Raw genomic sequence first — 14,051 nt, forward strand, 5'->3', positions numbered from 1 at the left:
ATTAGGCCACCCGGAGTTCAGATGCATAAGTTACTTCAAATAAACATTTTTGGAGTGTGTGTGAAAATTTAGGTCTCTTGATATTGAGAGGAAAAAACTATTGCTTTAAAATAATCACAACACCTATTTTAAATATTGTAATGAAGTATGGGGGAAAAACCCTCACACAAAAAGGCTGCAAAAATGTTATTTTACTTTGAAGACAGTAATAACTGAAAATAACAGGTTTCTTTCAGGCCACATCATAAAAAGGTAGCTGCTTTTTTATGTCTTAGGCCTTACAAAGGTCTTAAAAGACCCTTGACCCTGCCTTCTGAAGATTTTAGGTTAACACGTTTGTCTTAAAAACTGTGAGATGCCTAATTTTTAGAAACAACCGGCCATACCCCCTTCCTCAACCATATGGTCACATCATCCAAGTTATCTATATATATAAAAGGCTAAGTGACCATCACATCCAAAACCACTGAACGGACGACTGAACAGGCTGTGTGGGGCCACCAGGCCGGCAGTGGGGTTAGTGAGGGGCGACCAGACAACTGAGCAGCAGGCTGCATGGGGCTACCGGGCCCACAGGGGGGGGGCAGTTGGGGGCAACCAGGCCGGCGGAGTGACCAGGCCAGCCTAAGTGACTAAGGAGTGACCAGGCCGGTGGGGAGGGGGGCAGTTGGGGGCGACTACGCCTGCAGGGAGGGCAGTTGGGAGTGACCAGGTCAGCAGGGGGGGGCAGTTAGGTGCGATCAGGCAGGCAGGCAGGTGAGCAGTTAGGAGCCAGTGGTCCCAGATTGTGAGAGGGTGAAAAAGGGGCTGAGGGGACCCTCCAGTGCACGAATTTCGTGCACCGGGCCTCTAGTACTTTATAAACAGACTTGATGTGCTACACACATGCAAAAAGTACACAAAGTGGGTAAACTACTTTGCCTTAGAAGTATATATTTAGTAATGACTTAGTTACATTATTTTATTTTTATGAAATGAGAACTGATTGACCAAACCTTTCAAACAGACCCAACAGATGATAAATATCACCATATGTTTGGTTCACAGTACATTTGGGTATAAACACTTCAATTACAGCTTTGTGTTTAGTATCAAAAACCTTTTGTGTGCGTGTTTTCGCTACAGACCCCTTGCTCTGCATTACATTTTGAAAACCACCTATTACAGTTAAAGCACCTTTCCAGGTACTCTTCTGAGAAACAGATGTACTTATGCACACAAAGGTGTGTGCACACCTTTTCACACACAAATGTCCATATAATGCCTGCACCACACTCCCAGCACATGCCCACTGCGTGTGTGCAGCCACGCATCCCGGGTCCGGCATAAACAGGCTGCCCCCGAACACGCCAGAGCCTGGCCAGCCTCCCCAGCAAAGTTTTTTTTTAACTTACTTTGAAATAGTTTTATTGGCTCATAAGACTTCTGCATATAAAAAAAAAATACCCCAGAACACTATGCAGTATTAAATCACAATTACATTTTTTTACCAATTAAAACTTCCCAGAATATACATTTTTAAATGGAAAAAAAATCCTCCAGAACTGAATTCTGAAATGACATTATGATTTAAATACTGTGACAAAATAGATAATTCCTTAGAACATTAATTCATTGCACAAAGCTGCCAGACACTTCCATACGCATAACCATTGCAGAGTGCAAATGAACACAATTCAACATCACACACTTAGCTGAAGTAGCTGTGCCTCCACTTAAACTCTCAAATTTCTGGCACAAAAGTTGGGCTGTTTTAACTTTTACCAGGAAACCAACTTCACAATCCATTTACTCTCTTTCTGGCCATTCCTATTCAAAAAAGAAGAAGAAGAAAGAAAAGAAAGTAACATCCTTCTGCTGTCATAGCCTCAAAGAGTCAGCATCGCCTCTACTTGAAGAAATCTCAGAAAGGATATATGCACCCCTATGTTCATAGCAGCACAATTTACAATAGCAAAGATTTGGAAACAGCCTAAGTATCCATCAGCAGATGAGTGGATTAAAAAACTGTGGTACATCTACACGATGGAATACTATGCCGCTATAAAAAAGAAGTAACTTTTACCTTTTGCAACAACATGGATGGAACTGGAGAGCATTATGCTAAGCGAACTAAGCCAGTCAGAGAAAGATAAATATCACACGATCTCACTCATATGTGGGATATAATGACCAACATAATTTGATGAACAAGAATAGATTGATCTAGAGGCAATTGGTGGTGGGGGTAAGGGGGAGAGATCAACCAAAGGACTTGTATGCATGCATATTAGCATAATCAATGGACACAGACACTGGCGGTGGGGGTCAATTGGGAAAAAAGGAGACATATGTAAAACTTTAGACAATAAAAAATAACAATAATTAAAAAAAAGAAATCCACTCCTCTCAATTCTTCGGACAGGTATTCCTGGTCCACAGGCTCGCTGTACATGGGGTTGTATTTGTAGCCTTTGCCATAGCCCAGGTCCTTCACAAGCCGGGTTGGTGAGTTCCTTGGGTGCAGCGGGCGGGGGCACAGGCCCCTGGTGGTTCCGCAGGCAGGCTCTGATGTTGTTGTAGGCACTGTACACCTCAACAGACTTTGGGGCTCTGGCAAAATAGACTACACGCTGGGCCAGAAGCACCTCACATTCGGGCATGCCTATGAAGTGACAGCCCTGGTAGGCGGCCACTGCTTGTGGTAATGCAGATGGGTCTGCCAGACCTATGCCTTCACTGGCAAACCTCACCAGTCTCCTTGCCACATACAGCGGGTCCTCTCCTCCTTCGAGCATGCGTGCCAGGCAGTAGTGGGAGGCGCTCGGGTCTGAGCCCTGCATTGACTTAAGAGGAGCAGAGATGCAGTTGTAGGCTCTTCTCCTGCTCGGTCATATAAAATGTGAGCCTTCTGGAGGCCTTCCTTCACATCATTCTCTGTGATCAGAACTCTACTGGGAGAACAGGCTTGCCCACTCTTCTTACAAAACATCTTCCTGGAGCTTAACCTGGCCAGCACCGCCAGCTGCAGTCCATTCAGTCCAATTCGGACTCCCCGCAAAGTTAACCTGCATTGCTACACTGGTTATGGCATGAACCTCTCCACCCCTACGGGGTCTGGGGCCTAAGGCCGCGGCCCACACCCACCCGAGCTGCTCCACCCGGGGCTCCATACTGGGTGGTGGTGGGGGCAGGGCTGCCAGTGCCGGGAGGCGCCTCGGAGTGCCAGCGGGTCTTTCTTCATTTTTAAAAGACTGCACCGTACGCAGGGCCCCCAGCACCACCCTGGCCTGGGCTAGGGGCCACCGGCGGTTTGAAGGCTGGCCACTCCCCTGATCCAGGCAGGGGTTCCCTCACCGTGACCGGTTGTTTGGCCATTTAGGTCGAGACACCTCTTGGCCTTTTATTATTACGATTGTCTGAGGATATAACATTTGTTACTCCATGCATTAGCTCATTGCCTACTGATGATCAACCTAAAAGTTGGAAAAAGTATGCCTAATGAATCCTGAAAACACCCCAAATATAGTCATTGGCAGAGCAACAGAAGGTAACCCACAGGAAAGAAAGCTACAAAGAAATCAAGTTAGTACGGTCTGAAGAATGGCTGGTCTCAGAAGATGCACTATGCATAAAATTCCGAGGAAGGGGAAGAACAAACAAGACATAGACGGTGCTTCCCCTTAAGTGGACTGCATCTCAGGGCCTCTGAAGCCCCTCGCTCTGTGAACTGGCCTTCAGAGTTCATGGAGAGGACAGGCACGTGGGCCAAGACCCAAGAATGCTACTGTGATGCCGCAAACCCTACACAGTGAGGTTGCCCAGTCTCTGCTGGGAGCAGGACGGCCTACCTCAGCCTTGGGCTCCTTCTGTACCCCCAGGGTCCCAGGTGCGTCTGCAACCTCCCCGAACACTAGCTGCATGCTGGTAAACACCTCCTCATATGGCCCATCTTCCCCTACATCAACCGGAATGCCATTTGGGGACAGTCCACACCCTGGGTTTTGCTGGGGCTCAGGCCTGGGCTCCACCTTCATGAATCTTCAAGCATCTCTTTAATGATAAATCAATGTTGTCCTCTGGGGCCAGAGGGAGGACCCTCCTTCTTCAAAATTACCGTCTTTACCCATTCTCCCCTAACAATGTGAAACATTGTATCCACCAGATCAAGCATGCCAACCTGCGGCCGGCGGGCTGCTACGAGGCATGTGGCCCGCCGGGCGTGAGTTTGACATGCTTGCACTAGATAGTCCTTTCATAGGCAGGGCAGTCCTAGTTTTAAGAAAGTTCTTAATAAGCCTGTTTGACACGGAAACCAAGATCTTAAGGGGCCCTAAATGTGGTTGGAACTGCCCTTTTCGCCCATAGGTGAGGAATTCCTTGGCCGCTAGCAAGATGGGGACGTGTGGGAGGAACAAGAGGCAAGCAGGACTGTGGGAGGCTGCACAGCGTGAGTACCCTCACAACAGCTGCCCAAACTCAGCAACAAAACAAATCACAAATACACGACACGAGTAGGTTTCTTGAAAAAATGGGAAGACCAGAAAGCACTCACGAGGACCCAGAAGTGTGACGGCAGAGATGCATGAGAGGAAGAAAGGAAGGTACTGGGACATGTCGCAATCACGAACCAGCTTCAATGTTCTGGATCGGCCTCTGTCGGCCCTATTTCCGTACAGTAAGAGACGGGATCTCTGTTTTGAGGAATGGAGGTATTACCGCCACGCATCTAACAGATCTACAGAAATGAGTGGGGGATAGGAGGAAAACGGGTTTTGGAGCAAGGACTCTATGGAAAGGGCCTGGGCGAACCACCAAACCAGGGCCTTTTGAGAGTAAAAGGAGTGGGGAAGAGTGAGAAGTGAGGCAGCTGCTAAATGGGAAACATGGGTCAGGAAGGTGGGAGGGGAGTGGAGACAGACTCTGAAGTTTTGCACAAGGCAGTCACCACAGAGATCCCTGGGAACATGAGGGGGACTGGCAGGCCTGACGCTGGCTACCTTACGTGAAGCTTGTGGTTATACAGTTAAGACTCACGAGGTACTAGCTGTACAAACAGAACAGGATTTATTCACACGGTAAAGGCGCCCGAAGGGCCAGCTCTCTTAGCTTTCATAATAAAACATGATGAGCAAAAGGTCTCAAATACTGTGTTTGAATCTAGGGTTTCAATTAAGTAGATATAAATTTCATGTAATCATGTTTATGTCTCAATCATGTTGCCTGAGGAATGTTTTAAAAATTCATTTTCTATTATTTTAATCAATTTACTCCTTAGTCATTTATGAAAATCCAAAATGACCATGTCAAAATAAAATAAGAGCTCAGATCATATGTATAAGAGGAAATTACTTCTTACTTAAAAGAATATTTTAGCCTAAATACAAATCTGGGAGTATTCCTTATAGAAGGGTAAGCCGTGATAATTTTCTGGAATTCTCTCGCTCATCAAAGGCAACAATCAAGTATCTGCTGGAACTTATGTTGCCTGGCTAAAACTAAAATAACTGATGAATAAGAAGGGGAAATGTTGATGGCACAAGATAGTCTTACCTAACCTCAATCCAGAGCAAGGATAACCAGAAGATTCACTGACTCACTGCTGTTTAGCCATCAAAATACCAGCCAGGAACAATAAACAAGTTGGGAACATATCACAATTGTCTCCAAATTGCTGAGAGGCATTCAATCTGACCCAGTAGTGGGGATTTGTCTCAGCTTGCATGCATCTCTTAAAATAAGTGTTCTAATTTTAACCAGCTGGGATCTCAAAAGAGACCTCCAGATCACAAGACACAGCCTGAACCCAAGCCAGCAATAATACTGCTTAAGTTAGCTGTTAAAATAATCCCAATGACCTGACGTTACCAAAAGATCAGATAGAATTTTCATGATTAGTTAGCAGTTGAGAAATGCAGCTGGTAACGTGTGGACGAGACTACAGAACTATTCAGAATGGAAAGGAACTAACCCACCCAGTGCCCACAGGAGCGAGTCCATGTGGAGCTCATATGTGCGGCAGTGCTCAATTAGGCAAGAGAGAGAAAGTGCAGCTTGGGCAGCCTTCTCTGGGAGCGCAGAGGCAGGTGGCCACCCTGCACCCACTTCAGCGACGCATATTCTCTGGTGCACGGCCACTCTTGCAACTTCTTAGACTGATTCACACACAACAAATTAGCCACCTCTTCTCTATCCTTAAAATGTCTCTTCTTATCCACTTAGTCTAAATCAAAAGTCATAAATGCGAGTGCCCAGGGCTGGGCTGGTCGTGTGGAAGAGTAGACCTGGTGGTGTAGGACTGGGGACCATGAGCGAGCACGTGTCCCATCATTTGAAGACAGCTGCTTCCCAGCAAACAACTGTGGCCATCAGGAATACACCCAATTTTTCCTTGCCTTTCAAGCTAAATAAATCTCCGAATCATGTTCTGGAAATCAGAACATCGGTACTCAAACCCAGACGAGGACCTAGTTACCACACTACCTATCAGCTGGCCACTCTTCACAAAGTAGGCCAGGAAAGCCCCCGAGGGGCAGGCCACCCGGAAGACTTTCTGGACATAGTATGTAATTTTTGGTCTCGCCTGGCTGATAGCTTGCGCATTCACTCATTTATTCATTCTTTCATTCAACCAACACACTCTGCCTTCCTTCACAGTATTGTCCCAGTTCTTATCTGACGCTGATCTCTCCACTGTGCACAAGGACATGTCCCCTTTCACCTACTCAGGACATCACTCTGGCAAGTCTCCCTTCAGTTTTCTGCATGATTAGTGTTTCTCTCTCCCTCCTTGATCCCTGCCACCAAACACAAACATGCTGTAACTTCTCATCTTGACAAAATCACCCTCTCTGGCTCCTATATCCCTATCCAGCTACCAACACATTTCCCTGCTCCCTCTTAAAGAAAAGGCCAGCAGAGCTGCCTACATTCAGGATCTCCCATTATCCATTCTCTGGGACCCGCTTCAGCAGGCTTTCCGCTCCACTGGTCCACCGGAGCAGTTCTGCCACGACACCAGTGACCACCACATTCCAGGTCCAGTGCCAGTCCTCCGCTATCCTCTGCCTGACCTGCCACAGCCTGCCACAGAGGCACCACTCCCCTCCTCCTCCACAGGGTTTCTTTGCTTGGCTTGGACAACACCTCACTTCGCTGGGCTTCCGCTGTGCCGTTCTGACTTTTGTCCCTACTCCTCCGAATTCTCCTGCCTCAGGGCTCAGTCTTCAGGACTTTCCTCATAACCACTCTCCTGGTCATATCACCTTGTCTCATGGCTATAAATATCACTTATATGCTGACAACTCCTATAATTATATCTCACCAGACCTCTCCTATCTCCCAACTCTTACATCTACTTACTTATTCTACATTTTCACCAGGATGTTTAATATGTACCTCCAACTTAATATATCCAAAACTTAATACACTTAATAGATCTCTAGCAATCCGTCCACAAACCTGATTCACCCACGGTCTGTCCCATCTCAGGAGATGGCAACTCCTTTGTTCCAGCTGTTTAGACCCCAAGTCATAAAAGTCATCTTTGACATCTTTCTCCCACATCCCACTGAATATCGATTTTTTTTTCATAACAAGCTGGAAATCTGGGTTTCATGTGAAATTCCCTAATTTTTAAGCATTGACAACTCAAGAAAAACAAAACACCTAAGTGAAAGGAACAGAGGCCACTCCATGGCTACCATCATTCTACCTACCATCAGCCTGCTGTGAGAGGGAAGGCCAGCCAACCCTGGGGCTGCTTGTCTGGAGACCACCACGGTTGTTCTGAGCCCAGCAGAGGGATTTTAATTCATGCTGAGCTCCCAGACGCCCACAGGCTCTTTGGGGAGTATAATGGCCTGAATGTTCAGGATAGTCTATTTCAGCTTAAAAATCTAGATCACAATTTTACACGAACTTGAAACAAAAAAGAAATTTAACTATCTGCCTGAATTTTCAGCCCTTCTTAATTGTACGGAAAAAAAAAATGTTTCTAGAGATGGATCTCTGCAAAAAAATCAGAAAACAACCCACAAAAAATAAACAAACAGAAAACCCCACCAAAAGCATTTTCTGGCAGAGGGGAGGAAAAATGAGCTCTCTGATCTGGTTTCAACATTCCTGAACAGGCGGCAAAGGGCTGAGAGAAGGCATCACTTGGAACAGTGTTACCACAGAACCATAGACCTGCCACCCCCAGGGGTGAGCTGCAAGGACACAGCACTAACTCCTGCCAGGCTGCAGGCCAACTGACTAACTGTGGAGCTGCTCCCCAGTTCCCCCGGCATCACACACTCTATGGCTCTGCTAATAAACTAAGGAGATTTCCAAAAGAGCACTGTTTTGTTGAGCGAGGAAGACAGGACCATCCTAACCATTTTGGTAATTTAGATCTCAAACTTTTTCTGAGAAATGTACTTAGGGAATATTAAAAAAAATATATACACACAAAAAAAACTGGGTTCCTGAGAGAGGGGCCAAGGTCTAGCAAACAAGTCTATCTTCCCCCTAAAAACCAACTGGGCTCTACCTGCTTGTTTTTCTTTGTCAAATAAAACAAATGTGAGCAGTGTCTGTGCAAACCAGGCTATCACTGAAAAGGACAGTGTGCTCAGTTGGGTAGTAAGGTGAAAGTCAGAATCCCAACGAACCAAGGGGAATTTCTTGGCACTGGGGACCATGTTACAAGAAAACCACGAATCTTTAAACACTAGGATGACCCTGTTTGAGAAGTGAAACCAATTGGCAGGATGTCAGATTCTCATGTCTTCACGTATTTATCCCAGGACGAGTGCTCACTCTGCAGAACTCAGTGGGATGGTGGGTAGAACTGCTCACACTATTCTTTTTTTAAAAATAATACTTTCTTTTTTAAAAAAATATATATTTTTATTGATTTCAGAGAGGAAGGGAGAGGGAGAGAGATAGAAACATCAATGATGAGAGAGAATCATTGATCAGCTGCCTCCTGCATGCCCCCTACTGGGGATCGAGCCTGCAACCCGGGCATGTGCCCTTAACCGGAATCAAACCTGGGACCCTTCAGTCTGCAGGCCAACACTCTATCCACTGAGCCAAACTGGCTAGGCTGCTCACACTATTTTTTAAAATATATTTTTATTGATTTCAAAGAGAAAGAGAGGGAGATATAGAAGCATCAATGATGACAGAGAATCACTGATTGGCTGCCTTCAGCATGCTCCCCACTGGGGATTGAGCCCATAACTAGGGCATGTGCCCTGACCGGGAATTGAACCGTGACCTCCTGGTTCACAGGTCGACGCTCAATCACTGAGCTGCGCCAGCCTGGCTGCTCACACTATTAACGATTACTTTGCCTTTGCACTCTCATCTTCTTGCTTGCTTAGCTGGATCCAGTCAAATTAAGCCACTGCCCTATTACACACAAATTCAGTTCTAGGGGTCAGCTATCATGGTTTGCCGGAACATGGTTCAAACTGGCAGGATTATGAACCAGTAAGGATTAAAATGAATCAGGCCCACATTTTCAAGCAAGACAGGTTACTTCATAAGGCCAAGGACTGAGAGGCAATTAATGCTTCTCTTATTCTATCCCTTGACAATGATTCCTGTTGTTTGCTTTCCTCAAACCAGTTGGTGTATTTGCGAGTTTGCCTGTATTGTGCTAGAAAGGGGAGAGAATCAAGAGGCTGCAGTATGTTGGAGACACATGCCAAGAGAATAGGGAGGAAAGCACACAACATACTTATAATCCTTATCTGGGGCCATGACAGAGTCTGCCCAGAAAAGGAAACATTTTTGCCACAAAGTCCATGCTCATTCCTGTGGTGCTAGACCAGTGATGGCGAACCTATGACATGCGTGCCAGCACTGACACGCATAGCCATTTCTGATGACACGCAGCCGCTGAGGCGGCCGCATGCCGAGGATGAAACATTTGCTGCTCCTGAGGATGAAACATTTGCGAAATAATGTTTTTTCCTCAAAGTGACACACTACCCGAGTTATGCTCAGTTTTTTGGCGAAGTCTGACACACCAAGCTCCAAAGGTTGCCCATCACTGTGCTAGACTACCGGGAGGACTTTGGCTAAGGCACCAAGAAGAGCATGTTTCTGCTCACTCAGGAATGCCCTGGCGCGACAGACTGGAGAGCCAAGCCCAGCTCAATGGGAGCTCGGCTGCTCATGGCTATGTTTCAGGATCAACCTGACAGCTTGGCCTCTGCTCAGGAAACCTGAGTCATCTTTCTGGTTCAACACAATGAGTCAGAGGCTGAAGGATGGGACCCAAGCACTCACAGTGAGTCAAGTGTTGCAACTTGGCTGCATTGGTTGCTGAATTAGAACAGCACCAGGGACAGTGCCAAACAAGCACATTGCCGAAACAACGGCCTCCACTGAGTACTTTACATGACTGAATTCACTTCATCCTCATGACAACCCTCTGAGGTAGGTATTTTTCTCCTTGTTTTGCATATGGTGAACTGAGGCACAGAGCCTAAGCTAGACAGCAGGTAAGGGCAGAGTAAGCCACACACCCACCTTTCTGGCTTCAGAGATTATTACTTACACTATTCCATCTCTCAAACAGAAAGGAATAACCATCGAATGTTTACTGAGTGCTCAGGCAGGTCAGGCCTGTCTACCCACTTTACATGATTACCTCTCATACTGCTCACAGTACCCTCTGTGGAAATGGAGGCAGAGAAGTCTAACATCTGCTGAACCACAAGTTCAGTAACCATCAATCATCCAGGAAGTGGCTATTCCAGGATGTGAACTGAGGGAGTCCAGCTCCACAGCCCCCACTCTTGGCCATGACACCACACTGCTATTAGCATCTTGCTTAACTCCCAGCACCACATGGAAGGAGCTGTTAAGACCCTCATTTACAAAAGAGGAACCAGAAACTAAGCTAGCTGCAGAAGTTGGGTCTGCACCCAATCTATTCCTGACCATGACATACAGATGGTTTATCAGAGGTCCAGGTAACCCAGGAACTGATGGGGCCCTTTCCCAATAGGCAGCTAAATGCCCTGAAGGTTATTCTAAGCAGAAAGGCATAGGGATCGCTATCATCAAGGCCTCTCCCCATCACAGCCATGCTTCTTGCAAGAAAAAGACTTCCCTCAAAGTTTCCCATCTGTTATTGCCCTTAGACTGACAATGCACCATAAAATCTTAAATCTACTCCCCTGCCCCCACCATCCCCCAAAACAGTAAAACAGTTTCCACTTACGCTTTAAATGCTGGGAGGTAGGAATATATAGAAATGCTGCTTAGGTTATAAATAAATGGCAGGTGTTTTCTGATATCTGTTGTTGCCCAGCTGCTAAAAAACATGTTCAGTAAACCCTGGTCCCCACCTGAAAGAAAAATAAAACAAAAACAAATTAAAGTCACAGACTCAAGGACAGTTCAATAACTTTATAGGACTACTAGGTGTACCGGTTAATAATGCAGATTTTGTAATAAAAAACACACACGATAATTTCAAGAGAAACATGAAAAGTGCTTTATTCAAAGTAATGTCTATCGCTAGCTACACATTGCCCCCATATTTCAGGTAATTTGTGGATACCGTCCCAATAGAACTTTTCTTGTTTTGAGGAAAACCATTCAGAGACCCAATTTTCCACTTCTTCGTACGTTTTAAAGTGCTGCTTAGAAAGTACGTGTGCCATCAATCAGAACAAGTGGTAATCTGAAGGAGCAAGGTCTGGTGAATATGGTGGGTGGGTTAATACTTCCCAAGCAAGATCTTTTAACGTGTCTTTAACTGGTTTTGAAGTGTATGATGGTGCATTATCATGAAGCAAAATTACTTTGCCGTGTCTTCTGGCCCATTCTGGTTGTTTCATGATCAAAGTGTGGTTCAAATTGATTATTTGTTGTTGGTAGTGTCCATATTAATGGTTTCATCTGGTTTTAGAAGCTCATAATACACCACACCTTCCTGATCCCACCAAACACAAAGCATTGTCTTCTTTCCAAAGCGATTTGGCCTTGCAGTCGATGTTGGTGGTTGACCTGGATCAACCCATGATTTTGTGCGTTTGGGATTCTCAAAATAAATCCACTTTTCATCGCCAGTCAATTCAATGCAAAAAAGACTTTCTTTCTTGCCGTTGAGGCAACATTTTACTGATGACTTTCCGGTTTTCAATTTGTCTTTCATTCAGTTGATGTGGCACCCATTTTCCTTCCTTTAAAATCTTTCCCATTGCTTATAAACGACTGGAAATTGTTTGCTGAGCAATGTTTAATCTTTCTGCAAGTTGTTTTTGAGTTTGATGTGCATCTTCATCCAATAATGCTTGTAATTGTTGGTCTTCAAACTTTTTCGGTTGACCTGGAGGTTCTTTGTCTTTCACATCAAAATCATCACCTTTAAAGCGTTTAAACCAGTGTACACAAGTATCTTGAGATGGAGCATGTTCACCATAAGCTTCCCAAAGTATACAATAACTTTCAGCAGCACTTTTCTTCAAAATAAAGTAATGAATTAAAACTTTCCGCAAATGCTTTTTTGGCATGAAATTTAACATTTTTAAGCATAAAAATATCTATAATGTTAACACTTCCAGAAAACTTGACATATGAAGTTTTGAAGCTTGTTGTCAATACAACAAAATAGCATACATATCAAATCGCATATATATCAACATATGTGTAACTCCATCTATTGAAAAAAAAATCCACATTATTAACCAGTACACCTGGTATATACATAGACCTTTAAAAACAGATACTAGTTCCATGTTAAACCTAAGAACATTTTAGGGAGTGGTCATTTCTCTGACTTAATTCATTAATTCAACAAATATTTACTGAGCAACTACTATGTGCTAGACACTGCAACAGGCACTGGAGAGTCATTATCTTCACCAGGATTTAGAATTGGTGGGGTCAGGGATACCGATACCAGCAAACGAAGCATCAATAAACACCATCAGAAACGGGGAGGAAGAAACAACCAAGATGGTGGCATAGGTAAACACCTGGACTTGCTGCCTCTCACAACCACATCAAAATTCCAACTAAAAGACAAAACAAATATTATCCAGAACCACAGGAAAGCTGGTTGAGTGGAAGTTCTAAAACTAGAAAGAAAGAAAAAAGCACAGAGACTGGTAGGAGGTGCGGAAGTGCGGAGGTACGGAGGCGCGCAAAACGGGCTAGCAACGGGGTGTGCTGTTGGTTTTTTTCAATCAGGAGGGAGATACAAGCTCCCGACTGCTCTGAACTCCAGTTCCGGGCGAGACTCTGGGGACCCAGACTCATATGGGGAGAAACTGGACTGTCTGGCATCGGGCCAGAACACGAGGGCGGCTTTCTCTCAGAGGTGCTCACAGCATCATTGTTCCTGCATGAGGCCGTGGGACACAGAGACCCGGGGACCTCTCCAGGGCAGGGCTGACTGGCAGCCACTGCTGTTTGCTCCACCCTGGTGATTCTGAGACCCCGCCCCACCCAATCTACAACCCCACCCAAGCTGTGCCCAGCGGCTTTTGCATATAAATGGACTATCCTTTTGCAACCTGAAACCTAACAAACTGCAGCTGGGTCAGAGAGCTCCAAAGATTCCAAAAGAAGGCCTAAGGCCCTGCAGCAGCAGCCTACATTGCTTCACAGCTGGGCCTCAACTGGGCACTTCCAAACCCCATACAAAGAGGAGGAATCTGAAGATCTCTCTGTAGCTCATGCTGGGTGGCCTCAGGCAGTGGCTGACTTTGCACCTCCTTGGAGATCCAAGAGCCAGTGTACCCAGTGGTCAGAGTGAGAACATCCAGATTACAACTCTTCACATCCATAAGTGACACACTCAGGGGGCAGACTCAGTGAGCGCCAAAGCCCCACTCAAGCAAGTCCTGCCCCATAACACAGCAGTTCTCCCATTGTAGACACAACTGGTCCTCACAGCCAACTGGCCTGGAGGTCAATTCCTCCCAGTGATAGCAACAGCAATCAAGGCTTAACTACAATAAGACTGAGCACACAAAGGGGTGCACCAAGAGTGTCCACCTCAGGTAACTGGGGAGGCTGAGCCACTGGGCCCTATAGGACACCTAGCACACAAGGCCACT

General features: G+C 45.7%; 1 protein-coding gene across 4 annotated transcripts in view; it reads right to left on the minus strand.

Annotated features, from left to right (window-relative positions):
* GYG1 (glycogenin 1) overlaps positions 1–14,051 on the minus strand; it is a 46,804-nt gene that overhangs the window by 8,837 nt on the left and 23,916 nt on the right. For all 4 annotated transcript variants that reach the window (XM_079764209.1, XM_079764208.1, XM_079764210.1 and 1 more), the window contains one exon: positions 11,204–11,330. In XM_079764209.1, coding sequence (XP_079620335.1) covers positions 11,204–11,330 — 127 coding nt within the window. The remainder of the gene's footprint in view (positions 1–11,203; positions 11,331–14,051) is intronic.

The sequence above is a fragment of the Cnephaeus nilssonii genome (assembly GCF_951640355.1).
Source record: "Cnephaeus nilssonii genome assembly, chromosome: 3".
NCBI lineage: Eukaryota > Metazoa > Chordata > Mammalia > Chiroptera > Vespertilionidae > Cnephaeus > Cnephaeus nilssonii.